Raw genomic sequence first — 24655 nt, 5'->3', positions numbered from 1 at the left:
CCCTTAGTGGTAAAAGAGCTAGATGGAATTATGTTAGAAATTTATCAGTGATTTGGTTTATATTATTAATAAGTAAGTTTTCTTTTTGATAAGAATGATTTTATGTCATTGCTAATATATACACTTTTCTGTGGAATACTGTTTTACTGATTAATTAGGAATATTTATGGGCATTTTGAAACTAGTTTGATGATTTAATGGGTATAACTTATCTCCTACATTAGCGAGTTCAAGAAATGTCTTTAATGTGCAAACTTCTGTTAGTACTCATGTTTTTTTGCATCCTTTTTATAAATTATATCTTGAGTTTCAATTGGAAATAAGATGATTTTTAATTTGTTTTACCATTAACAAATTTATATACAGTTTTAGCTTCATGGAAACCAGGCTTGTGATTTTAAAACAACTTTTTTTCTACTCTGTACAACTTGAAATAAAATTTAAAATGTGTATTAGTTGGTAAGATCAATCAAAAGAAAAACTGTTGGCTATTTAAGTTTCTAAGGAAGACAGATACAGTGATTTAACTTAGGCATTACTGTTTCCAGTTCTATACCGAAAAATTCTTGCCATGGCTTGTTCATTGTTGCCATGGCAAGTTAATTCCAACTCTTTTTTTAAATACTTATTTTTGAGTGGAAGCAAAAGTGCATTGAGCCTGGAAACAAGATGGTCATGCCTGAGACCAGCATGGAAAGAACTAGTTGTCCACCCACTGCATGTAGCTAAAAATAGACTTATAGCAGATGTGGGGTAAGTGTGAATTTTCCTTTGGATTGGAGATAATAGCGGACTACAATTTGCACATTCAGAGCACGTTTTCATCACCTGTAAATTGCAATGACTTGAACAGCTCAAAGGTAGTGATGCTATTTTATTAATGAAATCCACAGGTTCCATACATCTTATTTCTATCAAATTATCAGCCTTGTACTTTGAGAGGGTAGCATGGTAGGGTGAACAAAGCAATGTCCTGGGAATTCAGCAGTTAGTGACATGTTCAACGTGCATATCTGGGTTAAACGTGAAGAAACAGATTTTACCCTGTTTGTAAAATGAGAGCATTTTACTGTAGCGTAACCATATAACTTATCACCTAATCAAGATGCTTTTTAGAATGAAAGGGCACTATTAATAATAAGTCTGTAAAAAGAGATGTGGAATAAGACTGTTCTAGTGAGACCACAGTATATTTTCATCTTTAGAAGGTTAATAAGGTTTCTTCTTATTCTAACACCCTTTGCATTTTAATATAATCTTAATTTTCTCTCATCTGCAAAGACAAAAACAAATTAAAAAGAAGTAATACTTACACTTTCTCTCCTCAAGTAGCATACTGATAATAGTAATCACAGACCTCTGAAAATTCAAGGTTGTCCCCATGCAGTCTTATGATTTGCTTTGACTTTTCTAGACCTTTGGCTAAACTTTATACTTCACTAATTGATGTTGGTTGCTGCTCTTGTTCAGTCGCTAAGTCATGTCCAACTCTTTGCAACCCCATGGACTGTAGCCTTCCAGGCTCCTCTGTCCATGGGGTTTTCCAGGCAGGAATACTAGAGTGGGTTACCTTTTCCTTCACCAAAGGATCTTCCCGGACCAGGGATCGAACCTGTCTCTCCTGCATCAGCAGGCAGGTTCTGTACCAGTGAGCCATCAGGGAAGCCCACACTTCTCTAGACCCTTTGCTAAATCAGTTCTGTGAGGCCGCTCCTGTTCATCTCTGGACATCCTGTGTTAGTGAAGAAGATTCACATTAGATTTCTGTCCCTAAGGAAGAAGAACCAAATGTTTTAATTGCTATTAATATCCCTTTGCCCTGAATGAAAAATTATTGCTTCAGCCTGTTAATTTTCTTGTTCTCTAACTCAATCTTTATTCAATAGGAAAAAAAATTGCATTGAACCCAGAATAAGATGGTTACATTCACACACAAGATGGTGATGAAAAAATAACTGACCATGAGTATAAGTGTAAAAGTAAAAAGAGATGTAAGACAGATGTTGTTGAAGAGGGAGACTTTCCCCGTGGGGCAGAAGTGATGCTGGTCTACTGTTTATACTGTATAAACAGTCTTCTGCAGCTACCTTCCTCCTGAACTGAAATCAGAATATACTGTGGCTGTTCGGTGATGCTCTTCAGTGAATTTCCTGAGACCTTGTCATTTTCATTCTCCTAAAGAGTGCAGTGAGATGGTGCCTGTCTCATTCATAAGTCTCTGTAAAAGTTTTTTTTTTTTCCATTGGAGTATAATTCCTTTACAATGTTGTGATACTTTTCTGTACATTTTTAAAAGGCCTAGTGTGATATTAGGAGATGACTATGATTTATCTTATTTACTTAACTTGTAAACTGGTACTTGTAGGCTGCCATACTGGGTAGTTATTTTAGCTTGCTTGATTAAGCCATAATGCAGCTCTTTTTCCCGATCTAAACACATTCCACATCTCAGTATTGGGATCGGAACTGGCTGCCTAGGTCCCTATGTTGCATTTGCCCCTTTATACTAGTATTTCTTGAAGTTTTTCTGTTGTTTCCTTTTAAGTTTCTAATACATGGGAAAGGATATGTCAGAGAGGTGACGACCATAATAAGCACACTGGGAGTAATTTAGGCAGAAATAGGAGGATTTGGCTTAAACTCCGAGCTCTTAAAAAAGTCATCTGAGCTCTTGAGTTTCAAATGTCATTATTGGGGAAAAAAATACACATACACACACATATGTATGCATGCATGCTCAGTCAGTGTCTGACTCTTTATAACCCCACCAGGCTCCTCTGTCCGTGGGATTTCTCAGGCAGGAATACTGGAGTGGGTTGTCATTTCCTTCTTCAGGGGATCTTCCCAAACCAGGGATCAGACCAGTGTCTCCGGGATTGGCAGGCAGATTCTTTACCACTTGAGCCACCTGGGAAGCCCCACACATACGTATAATAAGGTTCGAACATCCAACCAAACGCATATAGATTATCTGCTATAATAGATATAGATCTACATTTCAAAGCAAAGTTTGCTTGTTTTACCCTCAGATAAGCTTTTATTATTGTTATTATTCAAGAATAAACATACTACTAGCACATTAACTCTTTCAAACTTAAAGCTGTTTCAGAGTAAGTTGTGAACTATAACACACTCAGGAAACATTTGTTTTAAAGGGAGAAAAAGTCCTTTTTTTGTGTACATTCATTTTCAAGAGACTTATACAATATTTCATCTTAATATAGGTAATATTATCATTGCATTTTATAGATAAAGAATTTGAGGAACAGAGAGGTTACCTCACCTACCTAAGGTTAGAAATCTGATCAGGAGCAGAACTGTAATATGCACAATTTTAATTCCAGTTTTAAAGATGAATATAAGCAGATCCATATGCACGTGTAGGCAGTTTCTAAATCAGAATTATTCTTTGCATACTGAAAATTACCAATAGTTTTGGTTTAAAAGCACCTTAGAACTTTAGATAATCAACTTGGAAATCATTGACCATGATGTCATACATGTAATATACATATGCTTCAGAGAGTTGTGATAGACTTAGATTTGAGGGATTTAGCCATATTTCACAATGTTGAAAAGCAAGTTGATATAGACTTTTGGCACAACAAAAATCACTTTAAAGACCTCTTCATCCCCAGTTAAGCTTTCCTCTTTTTTTTTCTTAATAATGAAATATCATGAAGTAAAACACAAAGTAATTCATTCAGAAAAATAAAAACTCTAGAAAACTTATATTTGACTACCATACAGAAGAAGCAGACTAGCCATCATTCTTCTTGATTTGGAACACAAAAGGCATTTACTAAGTCTTCTCAAACATTGTAGTCATTTTTACATAAATCAAATATACAAAGACATTATCTCCACCTTCTGAATTTAACTTGGTGTGTTTATCTCTTCCTGTCTTCCCTAGGAGACACACCTATCTGTAAAATATTTAAATGCTGATTCTTCTTGATCCACACTCTTTGCCCTCAACCCTATTGATTTCTTTTTAAAATGCTGCTTGATTTCTGAAGCCAGTTTTATAAACTTTTATATGTAGCATTTCTCTATGATGTATACCAACTAAATGAAGAATGATGTCCTATTTATTTTTAAAATAAATTAGCAAAAAGAAAAATTAAAACACTAATAATTCCACCATCCAGAAACAATTATTATTTAATCCTTCTAGATCGTTTCCTACGGTTCTATGTGTTATTTCAACTGAGAAATATTTCTTTAGTTTTTTTCCCCCTGAGTTTTTCTTCTTAATAAAAGAGACATGACCCTGAAAGGAGATCCTTTTTAAAACACTTAATTCCCAATCTTCTTTGTTGAAAAGAAATATATCTGTAGTAGATTAGATTCTAGCATGTATACACTCATCTCACAATCCCACTTTTTTCTCCTTCCCTCTTGATCCTTGAGTTTTTAGACTTAAAGTATTTATTCTAAACATAATGAACAGATTCATAAAGCATATAAGTTGCTTTAAGCTAGGCATTTCTCTGGCATTTCAACAGAAGTAAGGAATAAACACATTAATACCAACACTTTGTGTCTTTATGCATATGTTTAAATGTCATTATGCTTTACAGACTCATAGAAATGCTGTTGCTAGCCAGACTGCACGTCTAAAAATGACTGCTGTGTGTGACTGCGCTTCTAAAGTGTCCCGTGGCTGGTAAAGAAGCCCTGTTGCAATCTTGGAATCACTCCTCTGATGTCCTGTTGATGTCTCTATTCTCTCTCTGCTTTCAAATGCTTTATTAAAAACTTTTAAACTTCACTTTTTCAGGTGAAATAAGGTAATTTGAATTAACTCAGTCTAAGATGATATTAGCCAATACCTTTTATTAAATTTATTTAATAGGTTCACATTTTCAATAATTTAAAAACACTGTGGTAGCTGTTGATAGTAGTTGCCTTTGAGAGAGGCTCTGGGAAGGAAAAGGAAAGCCTTACTTTCTGTCCTAACGTGCGTTATTTCCTATACTTTATTTTTTAAATGTCCCCAGACTCTCTGGGCCCTGGAATTTTCCCATTTGTTTTCTTATTTAAATAAAATAAAAATGTTAAAGATTTATTCTGAAATTGCTGTTTCTTGGGACCATGGCCTCCAGTACAGCAAAGCTTCCACTGCCCTGCAATGCCTGCCCTGAGGGTGTAACAGTGACACCCTTACCAAGGACAAATGACAAATCAAGTTAACCGGGCATGTCTGTAGCAGCTCAACATAATATAAGTAAGTTTATGCATTGCTAGGGGCTTCCCCAGTGGCTCAGCGGTGAAAGAATCTGCCTGCCAGCACAGAGCCACAGGAGATGCAGGTTTGATCCATGGGTCGGGAAGATCCCCTGGAGGAGAGCATGGCAACCCACTCCAGTATTCTTTCCTGGAGAATCTCCATGGACAGATGGGCTGGAGGGTTACAGTTCATGGGATTGCAAAGAATCACGACTAAAGCAACTTAAGTTTATTCTATGTAGAATCCTTTACTTAGCACTACCAACCTCAAAATTACACTTAATAATCTAGTTAGCTTTAGCCAAATAATTATCAATCACTCTGTATATGTGCGTCGCTTCTAAGTCATTACAAATGAAAGAGAGTTGGCTTCCATCTCTAGGCCAACAGCTCCTGTGTTCAAAGGTGGAGTGGATTACCTAGGGGAAATGTAGGGTGTACTTTCTGTAGACCGGCCTCAGACAGATCTGGACAAACCTGGTTGGGGAGGTACTCAAGGGACCCAAACTTGAAATACTGGATTAAATAACCTTTAATGTCCCTCAAGCTCATAGATTCTATGGTTCACTGCCCCTAGTTGAATTGGAAAGCTGAACAAGTAGTCACTCTTTTCCCTTGTATCAGCAGCCATTCACTACTTTATCAGCCAGTCTCACCGCATGTTTTGATAGAACTCCCAGTGAAGGTAGCTGAGGCTGTTTTCCTATTTGTTGTAAGAGATGTTAATATCTCACTGCAGTGTGTGTTACAGAATCATGTTTCGTATTCATCTTTCTCTTTAGAGCAGTGCCTGGTGTACATATTTCAGACAGAATAGCTTCATCTATATTGAATGTCTCTTAAAAGGGTATCTGTCTCAATGAAGACATATACCTGTGTCACACGAGTGTATGCTTCTCGGTTCTGTCTCGTCACAACCAAGATTTGGAGTGACGGACATTAAAGCCCTCGGCGTGTCATGGCTCTCAGGTCTTGGACAGACCATGTTACAGCTCGAAGGTCTCGAATGGACCATGTTATAGCTCTTAGACAAATCATGTTACAGCTCCGTGTTACAGCTCTATTTTATTTAGAAAATAGCAGGAAAATCCATCTTCAAGGTTCGTGAGGGCATGTTGACCCAAGGACGCGAAGAGAAGAGTGCCCCAGCACGCGGGAGAGAGAGAGACCCCCCCAGCCCTTTGGCTCCTCTTTTTATATGTTTTTTCTCCCCCTGGGCCTGCCCTATGTAAATTGGGCTAGCCAGGAGTGCTGTTTGTTCTGCCTGACTCCTCACTCCAGTCCTCGGACCTTCCTTTGTTCTATTTCCATGGGCTTTTCTCTTCCTTGTCTTTTAGCCACCGCCATTCTGGACTCCTGTTTCCTATTCTAACTACCTAACATCTGTATCTATCTTCTTCCACATAAAGACTTATCCTGTGTAACTGAAATGTCAATGCGGCTGCTTCTTCTCTGACCAAGACTAACTATGGGGTCTTCCAAGTACTGAAAGTGTTAGTCACTCAGTCTTGTCTGACTCTTTGCAGCCTCATGGACTGTAGCCCACCAGACCCCCTGTCCATGGAATTCTCCAGGCAAGAATACTGGAGTGGGTTGCTATTCCCTTCTCCAGGGTATCTTCCTGACCCAGGGATCAAACCCGGGTCTCCTGCATTACAGGAAGATTCTTTACTGTCTGAACCACCAGAGAAGCCCCAAATACCGGGAGACATCAAAAAGAACATCCCCAACCAGGGTTCTCTCTAGAGTGATTTCATTAGGTTTATTTTTGACTGTAAGAGTGATTATCAGTTTACTATTTATCCCATTAAATTAAAAGACTCTCAATGTTTTGTGCTTTCCCTTCTATTTTCCAAACTATCATATGCTGTAATTGTCCTATTAAAGAGTTAGTTTTTACAAATAGATCACGAAGTTCTAAGGTATACAGTTCTGCTCTTTGTGATGATTTACTTTCACTTTGTAAAATAGCTCTTTTGTTTTCAACAATAAGATTTACATAATGACATCTGAGATGAGACGGTTGGATGGCATCGCTGACTCAGCGGACAGGAGGTTGAGCAGACTCCGGGGCATAAGGGAAGCCTGAGCAGTGCACCTGCGGCAGGGTCACAAAGGCTGAACATGACCTAGCAGCTGAACAAACAGTGACATCTCAGAACTGTTATAAGCAGAAGGGTGGTACTGAGTTTTACAGTTTCACAGTCCTTGCCCTTCTTCTCTTGGTATATTTTGAAGTAGCTTCACAGTCATTTTATTAAAACTTGCTTTCACTTCCTTTATGGGGGTGCACAGAAAAATTTTAAAATATAACCAATCTACATAGAAATTGTCAAGATCTATGAATCTTCTTCAATGCTCATCTTCGACAGTCTCACAGACTTATCCTTGATCCTTTAGGCATTTGTAAATGATCTCTGTCACGTGGCTGGGTAGAAATCCTGAATCCCAACCAGTTGGTAACTCTTTCAAACATACTTTCATCCTTTGTTGAGAGTTAGGTAGTCAAGATTCAGTGAGGATGATCTGCTGTGGTGGTTCATAACTTGCCATCAAGATGAGAAACAAGTAGGTGAAGCTGTTGGCACTTGTAATGTAACCAAGCATTCATTCATTTGGGCTTCCCTGGTGGCTCAGCAGTAACAAATCCACCTGCAGTGGAGGAGCCAAAGGAGATGTCATTGGGAAGACCCCCTGGAGGAGGACCTGGCCACCCACTCCAGTATTCTTGCCTGGAGAATCACATGGACAGAGGAGACTGGTGGACTGCAGTCCATAGAGTGGCAAAAAGCCAGACCCAACTAAAGCGACTTAGCATGCAACATGCACGCATTTGTTCATTTAGCAAACACGATTGAATGTGTGAAAATGTTGGTCACTCAGTCGTGTCCAATTCTTTGCAACCCCATGGACTGCCAGTACAGGAGACGCAAGAGACTCGGGTTCGATGCCTGGGTCAGGAAGATCCCCTGGAATAGGAAATGGCAAACCTGCTCCAGTAATCTTGCCTGGAAAATTCCATGGATGGAAGAGCCTGGCGGGCTACAGTCCATGGTCCCCAGAGAGTCAGACAGCATTGAGTAACTAAACAAACACACCCACTGAACATATACATGGTAAACACTAAATGAGGAGTCAAAAATCTAAAGGGGAAGAAGGCTCAGAATCTGCTTTCAAGGAGACCATAATAATCGGGGAAGCACTCAGGTAAAGAGTGCCTTGTGTTCTGACAAGAGCGAGCAAAGAGGTAGGGTTGCTGCCTTCTGCCCCAGGGGGAGATTCAAGGACAGTCACCAGGCTAAATCTTTGCAGGATGAATAGGTGTTCTCCTGGCTAATAAAGGAGAAGAAAGAGCTTCAAGCAGAGACAGTTTTACAGGGCATGCTACATGGTGAGACTGAAAGAGGAGAGTTGAGGGAACCGTAGAAGAATTTGAAGCCACAGAGTAACATGGTCTGATTCATAAATAAGAAAGACCCCTCTAAGTTTTCTAAAGATAAGAAAACTGAAAGCAGGAAGACCTGCGTATCGGGAAGCAACTGCAGTGATTCCAGTGATGAACCGTGAGAGCTTATGCTGTGGCATTGGGGATAAAAAAAGAGGGGCATGGGATGAGAGGTTTCCATAGCAGAACTGATGAATTCTAAGTAGCAGAGATTCAAGCGAGTAGGATGTAAGCCTTACTTTCAATGAATTAGCAATCTTGAGAAAACATATAAACTCTCAACCTTATTATGCAATGTTATATTCAAAGTGCTGCATTCACAGTCGGGTTTCTCGTCCTATGAGTCCTTCTTGTGGGAAATAATAGTAGTTTGGGGGTTTTTTGTTTGTTTTCTGGGAAAATTTCCAACTGGGAGAGTTTCAGCCCCAGTCATTGTTGATGTGAATAACTAGACAAGGAAAGAGTTTAAGATTCAAAAATACTAAGATGTGGTTGGTAAAGCAGATGGCAGGAAAAAAAGAAGTTTTTGCAGTGAAATTTGAAGAGAGTTGAGGGAAAGGAAACCCAAGCCCCAGACCTGTAGTCTCACAACTTCTGTGAAGAGGAAGAAAGAGATGTGTGGAGCTTGGTGACCACATCTGCTTTAGCATGGAGGGACCCTGGGCAGCAGCGCTGAGTCTACACAGTGTCAACCTGGATATGAGGAGCTATCTGAGAAGTGTTAGCTAAGAAAGACGAGTTTCCCCAAGTCTTTTTTTCATCTCAGGCATCCAAATGACTTCTCATTTCTGTGGCCACAGCAGGATCTCAGTGGCAGAGGTGAACAAATCTAAGTTGTAAAGTGAAAACCATAATGTCTAAATGCAGAGCCAGACAATGAAAGGAAAAACACATGTAATGTTCGTGTACACATTATTTGCAGCAAAGCAAAATTTATTTCCCAGCAACATGCAAGACTGAGGGAAGGGAAATTCAGAAGTTTCTTGCAAACAAGGGGAATCGCTAGGGGCAGTAGTACCCATTATTAGTAGTTTAAAGTATTTAAGGTGGAGTTTCTGTTTTCATTATGTAGAGTGTTGACTTTTTATTTTAGAAAGGATAAATATTTACAAGGGACTTCATAGATTCACTTCTGACCACACTCTCTATCAGGCCTTAAATTTGAAAACTGCAGATACTACAGAACTCTATTCTATGAGTTTCTAAGAGTTTCATATGTACAAATTTCCTTGGAAACCCAGAAGAGCAAGAGATTCATTTTGCCCAGAAAGAAATGTGGGAGAAGGATGCAAGAGGGAGTGACATTTGAATTGGGCTTTAAGAATGAGAAATATTTCATCAAAGAGGCAATAGCAGAAAGGAGTTCTGGGCTGAAGTAAAAACCTCGTGGACGCATGAAGATACAGAGTATGTGGAAGAACAGCAAGTAGCAAATCGCAGTAACTAAGGCATATGCTCCAGTATTCTGGCCTGGAGAATTCCATGGACTATATAGTCCATGGGTTCTCAAAGAGTCGGACACAACTGAGCGACTTTCACTTTACTTCACCAAGGCATATGCTGGCTGAAGAGTGAGAGGATGGGTCAGAATCAAAGGTGGAAATATTTGTCAGGGTTATTCTCTTAAAGGTTCCAGTAAACTCAATTGGATAGTCCAACTTACTTTTTGCCAAAGGTTAGATTTAAAACATTAGGCCCTCTAAAATTGGAGTTGTTCTTTTTCTTCTCAAAGATGGTAATAATTGGTGAATTGTTGAGAGTTGGTGGAACTACCCTGAAGGGTTCCACTATTCCCATGAAAATTAGTAGTTCTTGTGGTAAGGAAATGTTTTAGGAATTGTTGATAATAGGTATGTCAACAACTTCCAATTACATAATGCCCCTAGAAAGATCCAAATCTTTTTCATGTGTTTCTTTCATACTCCAGAAATAGTTTTGGCAAATGTTCAGAGAAGGCAGAAATTTGCCAGAACATACTCGTTAAAACCCCAGCTCACCTCTTTATGGAAACAATCTTAGACAAATCTTTTATATGTCATTCAGACCCTCTAACTCGAGTTTGGTGTCCATATGCATCATGTTATGAAATGTATGCCTGCTTAAAAAAACTTTTTTTTTCCTTTCTGTAATTTGCCTAAGTGCTGCAATTTGACCTGAGTCATAATTTTGAAAGTCACCTTTTCTTTTTTAGTTAAAACTTTTACTTCCAGATCTTTATTAATACTTCCACAAGGGATTAAGAAACATCACAACATATGAGTTGAAATACTTCAGTGTTTTAAAAAACATAAATTCATGAATGACACTGAAGATAAAAAGTAGTACTATTTATAAGCCTTAAGTTCATTGTCTTCTCCCTTAAAATCAAACCCAGATATCATTCCAGGTAGGACTTTAACAAAGTTAAACAATAGAAGTAACAGGATCTTAAAACTATGGAAAATACCATAGTTGTTTCAATCAAATCAGATATAACAAGTCTGGTTGGAGATGGATGACAGATTTCAGTAATGGTATAGGGCTGTTTGCTAACTGATTATTAGTTTAGAGTTACCCTTAAATTAATGTTGAATATATTTCAAATTCCAAAGCTTGTTCATGCATTCAATTATAATTCCCCTTGCCCCTAACTGGACTTCCCTGGTGGCTCAGATGGTAAAGAATCTGCCCGCAACGTGGGAGACCCGGGTTCCATCCCTGAGTCGGGAAGATCCCCTGAAGCAGAAAATGGCTACCCACTCCAGTATTCTTGCCTGTAGAATTCCATAGACAGAGGAGTCTGGTGGAGTATAGTCCATGGGGTCACAAAGAGTCAGACATGACTGAAGCGACTTAGCATGCATGCAGTAACTTATTGAAGGGGAGAGAGTTAATAACCGTCAAATTTTTCCACAATGTATTGGGAAAACTTAGTAGTGGAAAATAAATGAGGGGCTTTGGTTTACCTCATTTGGCCACCCTAGAGCCCACAGGAAGTCTAGAAACACCTCCCAGTATTACCAAGGGGCAGATAGAATCAGTTTAATTGAGTAACTTCAGAACACCCTGCATATGTGACTTTCAGTTGCAATTGTTAATGCTAATAGCATCTTGTAATGTGATTTCAAAACAGATTCTATATGGGGTACCTGTAGGTCCTTCCCGTACTCTGCCAACCAAACAGCTAGTGCTATTTTTAAATGGAAGCAGGCAGTCTGTAATTTCCATGACCGTTTACTTAGAGTGAGTTGGCAAGTTCAAAGCAGCTTTCATGAATATTCCCTGGGGGTTGTCAGTAAAAATTGGAGGTCTAGTAAAGTTATTTTTTTCCCAAATGGATGAAGGTTTTGGTTTTATTTTGTTTTTAGCATCTGTGTGATATTTTGTGAGATTATTAAAGGATATATTAGACCAGTTTTTTAGGCTTTATTTCAACCTATCAACCGACCATAATTTTTATTAAGCTATGCTCCACCTCTGATTAGATTTCCAGATGTGTAACTGTTTCTGTTATCTTCAAAGAGACAATTTGGGGTGGACGTAGAGCTCCTTTTTATCAGCTTTAAAAAAGCAATTTTGTCTACCAGGCACCTATTCTACTGATGTGGCCTGGCACATCTTTGCGACCCCATGGACTGTAGCCCACCAGGCTCCTCTGTCCATGAAATTTTCCAGCCAAGAATACTGGAATGGGTTGGCATTTCCTTCTCCAGGGGATCTTCCCAACCCAGGGATCAAACCCGTGTCTGTTGTGTCTCCTGCATTGGTAGGTGGGTTCTTTACTACCAGTTGAGCCACCAGGGAAGCCCCTTCTATTGATAGGTGTAAATAATTTTATTCTGATTATTTATATTCACTCCAGAACCAAAGGTTATGTAAGATCTATCACTGATACTTCACTCCACTCTCTAAAATGGTCACCAGAGACTCCCCCAGTCCTTAGAAGAAACCAGAATCTTACAGATTATTGCCTTCATCTTACAAAGGAAGAAATTAACAGAAAATTATCTAACCTTTCTTTCACACGTCTGCAGAGCTAGTTAGTAAAAGAATTAGCACTGCTGCTGCTGCTGCTGCTGCTAAGTCACTTCGGTCGTGTCCGACTCTGTGTGACCCAATAGACGGCAGCCCACCAGGCTCCCCCGTCCCTGGGATTCTCCAGGCACTAGAACCCACTAAATCTACATTGGAAGGAAATTGGGTGTATCTCCTTCCTTTGTTTTCTGCTCTGTTTTTAGAGATCTAATTCCCCTTTGGTGAACTGCTGAAGGCAATGAATACTGTTCATTCCCTAAACAAGCAGAGAGAGATTCTAGTCTACAAAGTCTTTCCTTTTGACATGGAATGTGTTTTATTACCTTAAGAGAGAACAGTTATAGTAAATCCCCTAACTCAGTGACTCTTCCACCTCATTAGCAGTAAAAAACAAAACAAAACAAAAAAACAGGGAAATAAGTAATGACCAGTCAGGATAATTGTCCACGTACTTAAAATGTATTTTAAATGATAGATACAAAGCATATATGTCCTTTTGATTGATTTATGTTATGATTTAGAAGAATTTCAATGTAAATTTCTTTTAGATTTCCTTCCTGTGATGTTAAACATTAGCATTTCAAAGGACAAAAATCATATTCCACCAGAATACTTGGTTTCACTATTCTATGCAAAAAAAATCTAAGCCTTCCATGGTCTTATTAAGTATGTGGAGATATTTTGTCAGACTTACTCTTTTACTGAAAATAAAGTGATTTTCTAAATATCAGTATGTACTCTTTTAATGATCATGAAGCTTATTTCAAGCATTCATTTCAATTTTTAGTCATATTATGCATTATTTTTGAAGAACTTTTAACTCTGAATCATTTTTGGCCTTCACTTACCATGGAATAAGAAATTCATAACAAATTAAATGACAATGGTTTCTTTTGTAAAGATTCCAAGAAATTTAGTATGATTAAAAAGTAAAGGCTTTATCCTGAAAAAAATTATCTGTGATTTTGTCCTTTAGCATTGCCATATTTGTTTTTGCAAGTTATTTTATTTAAAAGTAGCTTTAGATAAAATGGAATCTAAACATAGAATAATTCCATTAGAAGTCAGCATAGTAGCTCCCATGGTAGGGGTAATGACTGAAATAGTCCAAGGGAGTTTCTGAGTGTTGGTGATGCTTGAGTGCTGGACACATAGGTGTGCTCAGGAGTAAGTGACACATTTGTGTGAATGTTTCTATATGTATTTTATGTCAGTTCAAATTAAAAAAAAAAAAAAGATTAAAATGCTAAAGTAGATCCTATGAAATTTGCCCTGTACAACTTACAAACATGTGACCTGTAGAATTCTGGTGGTGGTGTTTAGTCCCTGAGTTGTGTCTGACTCTTTGTGATGCCGTGGTCTGGGGCCCACCAGGCTCCTCTGTCCATGGGATTTCCCAGGCAAGAGTGCTGGAGTGGTTTGCCATTTCCTTCTCCAGGGAATCTTCCTGACCCAGGGGTCGAACTCACATCTCCTGCATTGACAGCCAGATTCTTTACCACTGTGCCACCTGGGAATCCCAGTAGTATTCTATACTACTTATTATTTGATTTCAAATTTAAGAGAATAGAATGAAAAAAACTGATGGATTGCTCCATTTTTTCCCTAAGTCCTTTCTATTACTCTAATAGGAATTTAGATGTTAAATTACTAAGTATTTACCAATTCAGGAAAAAGTTCTTAAACGTTAATTATATTTGTCATGGTAAAAACAGAGTAGGGCGTTACCTTCTGAGTTTCTGAAATGTGAATTCTTTTCTTTTTCAAGTATATTTTAAACATCCTATTAAAGACTATCTTTTAATAAAATGAAGTAGAACTCACTTTGAAGTAAAGTATTCTTCAGATTTATTTATGTGATCAGTAATACATGGCAACCCACTCCAGTACTCTGGCTTGGAGAATTCCATGGACAGAGGAGTCTGGCAGGCTACAGTCCACAGGGTCACAAAGAGCTGGACACGACTAAGTGACTAAACACTTTCAATGCACGGTTCTTATTTTTTCCTGTGACTTGGAAACAAGGAGAAATGTTTACTCTTCAAATTAATCTTTGACAGGTTGCCTCTGCCGGAGCAGACCTTCATGGGCTACTGGACAATTGGTCAGTCAAGAAATGGAATGCAAAAACTGCTGTGTCCAGCAGAAACTCATCATATAGACGTTAAGGTTGATATCATTATTTCTTCATTAGAATATTGAATGTTATCTGTTTTTCAGTATCTTCCCTGGAGGAAAATCTATTCAATCTTAGAAATGACTTATTCTAATGTTATTTCAGAATAGATTTAGCTTCTTCTGTGATTCTCAAGTGAGTCTGGCCTCTGAGGGTCATGATATAGGTAATGGCTAATGATTGGTAGAATTCCTAAGAGCTAATCTGTATTTTAGGAAAGTCAGGCAGGACAGTTACTCCATTATGTTTGTTTTCAAGAAAAAAGGCAAAGAAATATCAATCACTAGTTGCAGTAGCAATCCTGCTAGGTTTGACTGTGGGGAATTAGCTGCTTATAAAATCAATAGAAAGGACAAGAGGGACAGAAGTCAAGGGGCCACCACTGGACTTTTGGTTTCAGGATTAGTGTTTTTGCTTCTGCACAATAAGACCGGACTAGCAGACTTTTCCTGTAAGGGGCTGGATAGTGGTGGCTCCGTGGTTAAGAACCCACCTACCAATGCAGAAGGCATTAGAGACCTGGGTTTGATCCCTGCGTCAGGAAGACCCCCTACAGCAGGAGATGGCAATGCACTCCAGTATTCTTGCCTGGAAAATTCCAAGGACAGAGGAGCCTGACTGGCTACAGTCCGTAAGCTTGCAAAGAATCGAACACGACTGAGCAACTGAGCGCACACACACACACACACACACACACACACACACACGAGTAAATATTTTAGGCATGGTGGCCATACAGATTCTGTCAAAGCTACTCAACTTTGCCATGGTAGCACAAAAGCAGCCTCAGGCAATACATTAACAAATGAGTGACACCGTGTCCTAGTAAAATGTTATCAACACGATCAGGGAGTGGATCAGACTTGACTTGTGAGCTACGGTTTGTCAGCCCTTGTACTAGAGCATGGACTCTGACTGCTCATATTTGTCAGATTCTCCTTGTCCACATTGACTGCAGGAGGATAGCTTCTGCTGCTCATCTGCCTTACAAATCTCATGCAAGTGCATTTAATTGGCAGAAGCTAAATCATATTCAGAATGCTTGCTGCAAAGGAGTACAAGAAATGTAGTGTTTCATCTAGCTCCTAAGATACAATCTAGACAGAAGGGGTGATAGCACCCGTGAATGCGTGCATGCTCAGTCACTCAGTCATGTCTGACCCTTTGTGATCCCATGGACTGTATAGCCCACCAGGCTCCTCTGTCCATGGACTTTTCCCGGCAAGAATACTGGAGTGTTTTGCCATTTCCTACTCCGAGGGATCTTCTCAACCCAGGGATCGAACCCAAGTCTCCTGCATCTCCTGTATTGACAGGTGGATTCTTTTACCACTACACCATCTGGGAAGCCCCGGCTGCCGCAATAGGCAATATCTGACCCAAAAAGTTGTGATTAATTAAGGACTGTAAGGGCATGCAAATCAACTGTATTTAAAAATTATTCTCCTGGTTTGGACAGCTCTGGGTCCCCATACTTGGAGTTCAAAACTTGCAGTTGGCTTAGGAAAGAGTAAAGTAATGAGAACTCCTATGGGATTTTATATCTGATATATTTTCTGAATAAAAAGAAAATGAGAAATTAAATATGATAGCACACGTGAAAGCCTTTATAAATGCAACTATATGGTATTATTATTGTCATAAGTATCATGCCAGTCAATAAAATGAGAAGAGGTATGTCAAGATAGTATTTGAATTGAAAATCTTAGTTTGGAAGAACTCTTACTTTTCTACATTTTTATAACTACCCAAATATCTTATTGCAGATAACTACTTTTTTTTTTTAAATAGGGTCCAGCACTCATACACATACAGGAGTATCCAATAGAAAGACATGAAGGAAGATCCCAAACCTTTACCGAAGAATGTAGCTCCTGGAGGTTACCATTGGATGAAATGAACTTAATCTGTGACGTCGCTACAGCACATGGTATGTCAGTTTATTCTTTTGATTTTTCCTTCCTGCACTGATTTTTTTTAAAAAGCCAGATCAAAATAATCTCTAGACATCAAGAAGTCGATGCTAGACTCAGTCACTGTGCCATGCTTGGATTGGATAGCAATTATATGTAATTTAGATCTAATTTCCTATAACAACCTAACAGAATACTGTTGTGGAGTCCACGTAAGCACAGCTGAGTTCATACGCACGTCTGTTTCTCATTACAATTGCAGCACAAAGTTAAACTCAGCCCGGGCTCATGCTAAAAATAGAAGGGGGAAGGAAAAGGAAAAACATTGGATTTTTTTGGCTGGGATTCCAGTTTGGTGATTACATGTATTCTGAAAGCAGGGTTGGAGGATTTGCAGTCATTAAACCTCTCATTGTAAAGAATGGCAAATAAAAGATGTGAATTTTTGGCGTCTGCATCTCTGGACTGTTGCCATTACCTACTGGTTCATGCAGTACGTCCTAGGTACTTTTTGGCAGAAGTACCTGCCAGAAATTGATGGCAGTTACTAAGGTGATAGCAACAGAATCATGACGGGGGAAAGGGAGAGACTCCCTAACTTATCTACAACGGGGATTATTCAGGCAAAAATTAGGAAGCAAGCTTTTGTTTGTGTACATTCTATCAATGTTTGTTCCTAAAATCAGTTATGTTGAGTAAAAATATGTGCTTTTAAAATGTACAGGGTTTTTGTTGGTGACAGACTGGTGTTCCTATTAAGATATTTTACATTCACTGTGTGTTGGGTTTATTCATCACTTAGTCCTGTCTGACTCTTTGTGACCCCATGATCATATGTGACCCGCCAGTCTCCTCTGTCCATGGAGTTCTCTAGACAAGAATACTGGAGTGGGTTGCCATTTCCTTCTCCAGGGGTCTTTCTACCCAGGGATTGAACTCCAGTCTCCTGCACTGCAAGTGAATTCTTTACTGGCTGAGCCATCAGGGAAGCCCTATTATGTAGAGAATAATATGAATGTAGAAAGTGAAGAAGACCTAAAGAGCTTCTTGATGAAAGTAAAAGAGGAGAGTGAAAAAGTTGGCTTAAAACTCAACATTCAGAAGACTAAGATCATGGCATCCGGTCCCATCACTTCATGGAAAATAGATGGGGAAACAGTGGAAACAGTGACAGACTTTATTTTGGGGGGCTCCAAAATCACTGTAGATGGTGACTATAGCCATGAAATTAAAAGACGCTTACTCCTTGGAAGGAAAGTTATGACCAACCTAGACAGCATATTAAAAAGCAGAGACATTACCTTGCTAACCAAGGTCTGTCTAGTCAAGGCTATGGTTTTTTCCAGTAGTCATGTATAGATGTGAGAGTTGGACTGTGAAGAAAGCTGAGCGCCAGAGAATTGATGCTTTTGAACTGTGGTGTTGGAGAAGACTCCTGAGAGTCCCTTGGACTGCAAAGAGATCCAACCAGTCCATCCTAAAGGTGATCAGTCCTGGGTGTTCATTGGAAGGACTGATATTGAAGCTGAAACTCCAGTACTTTGGCCACTGATACAAAGAGCTGACTCATTGGAAAAGACCCTGATGCTGGGAAAGATTGAGGGCAGGAGGAGAAGGGGACAACAGAAGATGAGATGGTTGAATGGCATCACCGACTCGATGGACATGAGTTTGCATAAACTCCGAGAGTTGATGGTGAACAGGGAGGCCTGGCGTGCTGCAGTCCATGGGGTTGCAAAGAGTTGGACACGACTGAGCGACTGAACTGAACTGAACTGAAAATGTCTTAATAGCAACACCAGTCCCTCACATAATTTAACCAACAAAAACTCTGTACATTTTAGAAGCACATATTTTTACTCAACATAGCTAAAGTTAGGGACAAACATCCACAGAATGTACATGAGTAGAGAATGTGAATAGGTCTTACCAATAAAGTTTGAACTTTGGCCCTTGTCTCATTTTTAGAGATTGTGAATAAGTATGCTGTGAACCTCTGCCTCATGTCAGTGACAGGGGTCGTTAAACCTTGTCACAGTCTCACAGTTCTTCTCAATGCAGCATTCCAGGCAGCCACGGCCAGCCAGTCAGAACTGGTCCTTAAAAGTGAAACTCATTTGCTGTCCCTCACATAATTTAACCCTCTGTTTCAGTATTGTCCACATTTGCAAACTGGGCTTTTGTGCTGTTTTTTTAAATATCTTTTGTTTTTTTGCCTATTTTGTATTTGGGAGAGAAAAGAAGATTTTGTTGGTTCTCTTAGAATCAGTTAGTTAGATAGATAGATATGTTTGAGCCAGAGACCAAACAGTACTTAATGCTGCAATAAGAGAGGACAAGTGATGTTTATGAAGTATATTTCTATTAACACTTTTATTATACTTCCAAAGTTGCTCAATAAATGTCGAATTGAATTTATTTGTGCTGATAGACACATTAAAAACATTCTTAAATTATAAGTCATGTGATTCTGATGTTCAGAACTGTAGTTCCTACACAGTTCACAGTGTCTCTAAATAATGCCTTTCTCTGATCTTCTATTGACTTGTGTTTCTTATCAATGTCAGCTTATTTGTTTAATTTATCTTTGTATATATTTGGTCTCTATGTGTACACATCACACACACACACATATACACACACACACACACACGCGCGCACTATATTTTTTTCCTGAAATTTCCATCATAGTCCCACATATCTCTTTATCATACCTTATACCTTAGTTTGGGGTTCAGAAAATATGACCACTTGTAAATAGATACCTGGATGATGAGTGATATTAATAGTGATTATTATACAGAAGCAGCTTAATCCCTTGCTTTAGGGTGCCCAGAAATAGAGATTATGGTTAACAGTCCAGAACCTGGCTACTCAAAGGGACGCCCTCAAGCCTAGAGCAGTGACATTTCCTGGGAGCTCATTGTAAAGGCAGAATGAAACCCCACCCCAGAGAACCTGCCTCAAGCCTAGAGCAGTGACATTTCCTGAGAGCTCATTGGAAAGGCAGAGTGAAACCCCACCCCACAGCCCCTGAGTCACAATCTGCACTTTCATTAGATCCCCAGATGATTCACACACACTTGAAAGTTGAAGAAGCACTGAAATAGAATTCAGAAAAGGGACCTAGTCAAGTACTTGATTGAAAAGACAGGTTTTGTAATAATAAAAATACACAAATATGAAAAAAGATAATTTGGAAAATAAGATCCATAGAGCTAAGAATCAAAAAATGGAAATACTTATTTACTTGAAAACCCTAAAGAGCTAGTAAACTGGGAAATACCAAATTAGCAGACGGAAGATGTTGACCAGCTGTTATCCATCTGAGCCAATAATAAAATAAGAGGAAACAGACTTTTATTGAAGCACAAAATACTTTCATAGAAGGAAGAATTTCCTGACATTGAGGAGTGTTAAATATTTAATGATGTTACTGTGAGATGTTATGGAATTCTTTGGGGAACAAATAGATACTTACTTCCTGGAGTTATAGGCATGGTCCCATCTATTGATACATTTAGAAAGAAGAAAGTGTTAGTCGCTCAGTTGTGTCCTACTCTTTGTAATCCCCTGGACTGTAGCCCACCAGGCTCCTCTGTCTGTGGGATTCTCCAGGCAAGAATACTGGAGTAGGTTGCCATTCCCTTCTCCAACACTTAGAGCAGGTATGAAATTGCTTCTCCCAATGCTCTTTGACCAATCCATGTGCAGGTCATCTGCCGAGTTCCGGTTGTATGCCGTCTCTGAATCTTATGATTCAGTTTTCACTGAACCTTTTTGGACCAGGCAGAAACTCTACTGCAGAATAGAATTAACTCTGTTTTTGTTTTTTTTTTTTGGTCATTTCAGAAAATGAGGAAAATACTCTCTATGTAGTTGCATGCAATCCCGTGTCCTTATACTTTATGAATATGACTGGGAAGAGCGGCCACTTTGTGGACCTTTTCGACATCTTCCCGAGAACGGCCAGTGGGATCTGGCACCCATTTGTGACGGTGGCGCCGCTGGGAAATCCCCTAAAGGGTCAAGTGGTTCTCCATGAGCAGCAGGTAACGACGTGGCCTCGTTATACCAAGAATGACTTACGTGAGGGACAGGCAAGGATGTTTTCCAGCCTATCACTAAAAGTGTGTGCTTTCATCAGGACTGAGGAGAGGGGCTGCAGGAAGGAGTCAGGAGTTGTGTGTTATCAGTACCACAAGGCAGGCTAACGCCTTCCTCTCTGGGGGACTTCAACGTGGGCTTTATTCTTTGAAACATGTTGAGTGAGGGTTTCCTAACCTCAGTACTAATGACATTTGAGGCTGGATAGTTCATTGTTGGGGGCTTTCTTGGTGGCTCAGCAGTAAAGAATCCGCCTGCAACACAGGAGACGTTAAGAGATGGGGTTTCAGTCCCTGGGTAGGAAAGACCCCCTGGAGGAGGGCATGGCAACCCACTCCAGTATTCTTGCCTAGAGAATGCCGTGGACAGAGGAGCCTGGTGGCCTGCAGTCAATGGGGTCGCGGAGTCTACATGACTGAAGAGACTGAGCAGCAGCAGCAGCGGTTCATTGTTATGAAGTTTGCATTCTCTGTGGGGAGATAAACAGCAAGCACGCCAACAAATAAATATGCCAGTTTCAAGCAGTGATGCCTGCCGTACAGTTCATGGGATCCCAAGAGAGTCAGACACGATTTAGCGACTAAACAACAACAAGAAAAAATGTCTTAGGGAAAGATGGGGGTAGGGTGGGAGGAGTTGGAAGAATGAATAGTACTCAAGAGTGCTAAGATAGCTCCGCTTAGGAGATGACACGTTATCTGAAACCCGAATGGCATTCTTTATGTGGAGACAGCTGTGTAGCTATACTGAATGGAATTGTCTTAGTTCAGGGGTCTCCAGCCTCCAGGATCGAATGCCTGATGATCTGAGGCAGAGCTGATGTAACAGTAATAGAAATAAAGTGCACAGTAAATGTAAGGTGCTTGAATCATCCTGACATCCGCCCCATCCCCCGTCCATGAAAAACTGTCTTCCACAGAACTGGACCTGGTGCCAGAAAGGTTGGGGACCGCTCTCTCAGTCTGTTTGGGCTGCTGTAATGTAGGTACCGTAGACAAGGTAGCTTATAAACAGCAGGTATTTATTTCTCACAGTTCTGCAGCCTGGCCAGTCCAAGATCAAGGTGACTGCAGGTTCAGGATCTGGTGAAAACCTCCTTCCTAGATAGCGGTCTCTTCCCTGCGACCTCACATGGCAGAAGTAGCAGGGATCACATCCATGTGTCTTTTGTAAGGGCACTAATCCCATTCATAAAGTCCAAAAGGGCATTCAAAATGTCAAAAAGGACACAACTTAGTGACTAAACAACAACAAAGTTAATCTATACTATCCAACAGAAAGGAGTACCATGTTTTTATAGACCTGTTACCCACCTGGTAGCTACTAAATTGTGTGTGTGTGTGTGTGTGTGTGTGTGTTCAGTCATTTTAGTTGTTTCTGACTCTGTGACCCTATGGACTGTAGCCCTCCAGGCTCCTTATCCATGGGATTCTCCAGACAAGTATACTGGAGTGGGTTGCCATTTCCTTCCCAACCCACGGAATCTTCCCAGCCCAGGGATCGAACCCACATCTCCTGTGTCTCCTGCAATGCAGGCAGATGGGTTGCCATTTCCTTCTTCCCAACCCACGGAATCTTCACAGCCCAGGGATCAAACCCATATCTCCTGTGTCTCCTGCAATGCAGGCAGATGGGTTGCCATTTCCTTCTTCCCAACCCATGGAATCTTCCCAACCCAGGGATTGAACCCATGTCTCCTGTGGCATTATTTACCACTGAGCCACCAGGGAAGCCCACCAAATAGTATACTAAGCATATTATTCATTCATCGAGTAAGTATCATGTGCTTACTCTTAGGGATACTTCCATAAACAAAACAAAAGTCCTTGTTCTGAGAAGCTTGTATTCTGGTGCAGAAAGATAGACAATAAGCAAAATAAATAATTACAACTTAAATTAGACGATGAGAAACAAGGGAGAGTAAAATAGAAGGAAGACTGCCATTTAAAGCAAGGAGGGTCAGGGATCGCCTGACTGAGAAAGTGATATTTAAGTGGATTTGATAGCGTTGAGGGAGAAAAGAGATATTGGGAAGCAGAGAGTTCCTAGGGAAAGGGAATTATAAATTCAAAGACCCAGAGGCTGGAATACGCCTTTGGATCTTTAAAGAAATGTGGTGGGAAATATTGAATGAGGGCCAGAGTATAAAGAGGCGAGGCCAAAGAGGTCCTGCAGTGAGTTGGGGCAGGACCATGGTGGAGGGTGGGGACGCAGAGGTGCAAAGCCTTATGAATCATTCTACGGTTCTGCGCTGCCTGTGAGGAGAGGGGAAGAAGGTCTTAGGGGGCTTCAAGCAGATGAGCAGCTAGATCCGACATATATTTTAGGGATTTCTCTATCTCCTCTGTGGTGAATAGTCTACAGGTACGAAGACAGAATGAAGGAAACTAATTAAGAGATTTTTTACAATGATTCAAGCAAGAGATCACCCAAGTTTGGAAGTCATCAGTAATGATGGATTCTGTATATATTCCGAAGGTGCGACTAACAGGATTTCCTAACAGATCAGATACATGAAGTAACAGAGTAGAAGCTAAGGTCAACTTTAAGATTTAAGGCTTCAGCAACAAAAAGGGTAGACCTGCCATGAACTGAGATGAGGAAGGAATTGATTTGGGAGGAAAAATTAGATGTGTGATTCAATTCGAGATGCCTGTAACAAAGCCAAGTAGATGATTCTGCTGTTTAATGGAGAACAGGAAGCATAAATTGGGAAGTCACTGGAGTATAAATGTTATTTAAATCATGAAACTGAAAGTGATGACTAAGGGAATGGAATGTGGATAGAAAAGAGAAGTCTCAGCTCTAAGCCCTGGAGCACTGAAATATGAAGAAATCGGGGAAAGCAGGAGGAATCGACCGAGGGGAACTGAAGATGAGCATCCAGAGGTGGAGATGAATAAACCAGGATGTGGCATTTCAGAAGCCACATGACGATTATCTCAAGGAGGAAGATTGATGATTAAATGCTGACAACATGTCAAGGAAAAGATTGCATACGTTATTCCATGTTATTCTTCCAGAGGCTCAGTGGGGTAGCTTTAGCAATATTTACATGTGAGGAAACTGAAGCTCACGGAGTTTAAATAACTTGCCCAGTAAACACTTGGTAGAACAGAAGTTCAAGCCAAATCAGATTGACACCACCAGAATTAAAGTAGTTTTGTCCACTCACTGCAGAAAGGTAGGGGCAGGTAGTCTGAAAATTTTTTAAAGTTATTCGTCATAGGAAAATATTGAAAAAATGCAATGTTTTTACTTGTTAAGTATTTTAAGGTACTCTAAGAATAAAGCATTACCCAGAACAGTGCTTTTAGGCTGTTTCTAATCAAGAATTTTTAAAATCTCGTAAATAACATATCAGGGTTTCACCGAGTTAAGTAAGTCAACTTCAACTTTAGGCTTTGCCTAAATAATTACTGTTGAGGCAGTCCGAGCACAGGTTGGAAAAGAATTTCCAGACACAGAGCATTTCAGAAGGGAGTGAGTTTATTAAGAACAACGAGCAGACATAACGTGGACACTGCAAGCGCAGAGGGCCGACCTCCTGACAGACCAGAGAGAGTCAGTTTTTGTGGGTTAATATCCAATTTTTATAGCCTCAGGGACAAAAAAAATTCCTCCTGGACCTTTGGCCATAGGTGATTGGTTGGGGCGCTATCGGGTGATTACTGGAGTGGGTGTCTTTGCCTGATTGGGAGTCAGGAAGCTTGTCAGTGGTGACAGGAGCTTTTAGCAACAGTTGCAAAGGGGCTCGGTCAGCTTCGG

General features: G+C 39.9%; 1 protein-coding gene across 3 annotated transcripts in view; it reads left to right on the top strand.

Moving 5' to 3' along the window:
• Nucleotides 1–24655, top strand: part of VWA8 (von Willebrand factor A domain containing 8) — a 375174-nt gene that overhangs the window by 199349 nt on the left and 151170 nt on the right. For all 3 annotated transcript variants that reach the window (XM_055541970.1, XM_055541972.1, XM_055541971.1), the window contains exons 27-29: nucleotides 14752–14860; nucleotides 16659–16797; nucleotides 20633–20832. In XM_055541970.1, the coding sequence (XP_055397945.1) occupies nucleotides 14752–14860; nucleotides 16659–16797; nucleotides 20633–20832 (448 nt within the window). The remainder of the gene's footprint in view (nucleotides 1–14751; nucleotides 14861–16658; nucleotides 16798–20632; nucleotides 20833–24655) is intronic.

The sequence above is a fragment of the Bubalus kerabau genome, chromosome 12 (genome assembly GCF_029407905.1).
Source record: "Bubalus kerabau isolate K-KA32 ecotype Philippines breed swamp buffalo chromosome 12, PCC_UOA_SB_1v2, whole genome shotgun sequence".
Taxonomy (NCBI): Eukaryota; Metazoa; Chordata; class Mammalia; order Artiodactyla; family Bovidae; genus Bubalus; species Bubalus kerabau.
This window is presented reverse-complemented; position numbering and strand designations above follow the sequence as displayed.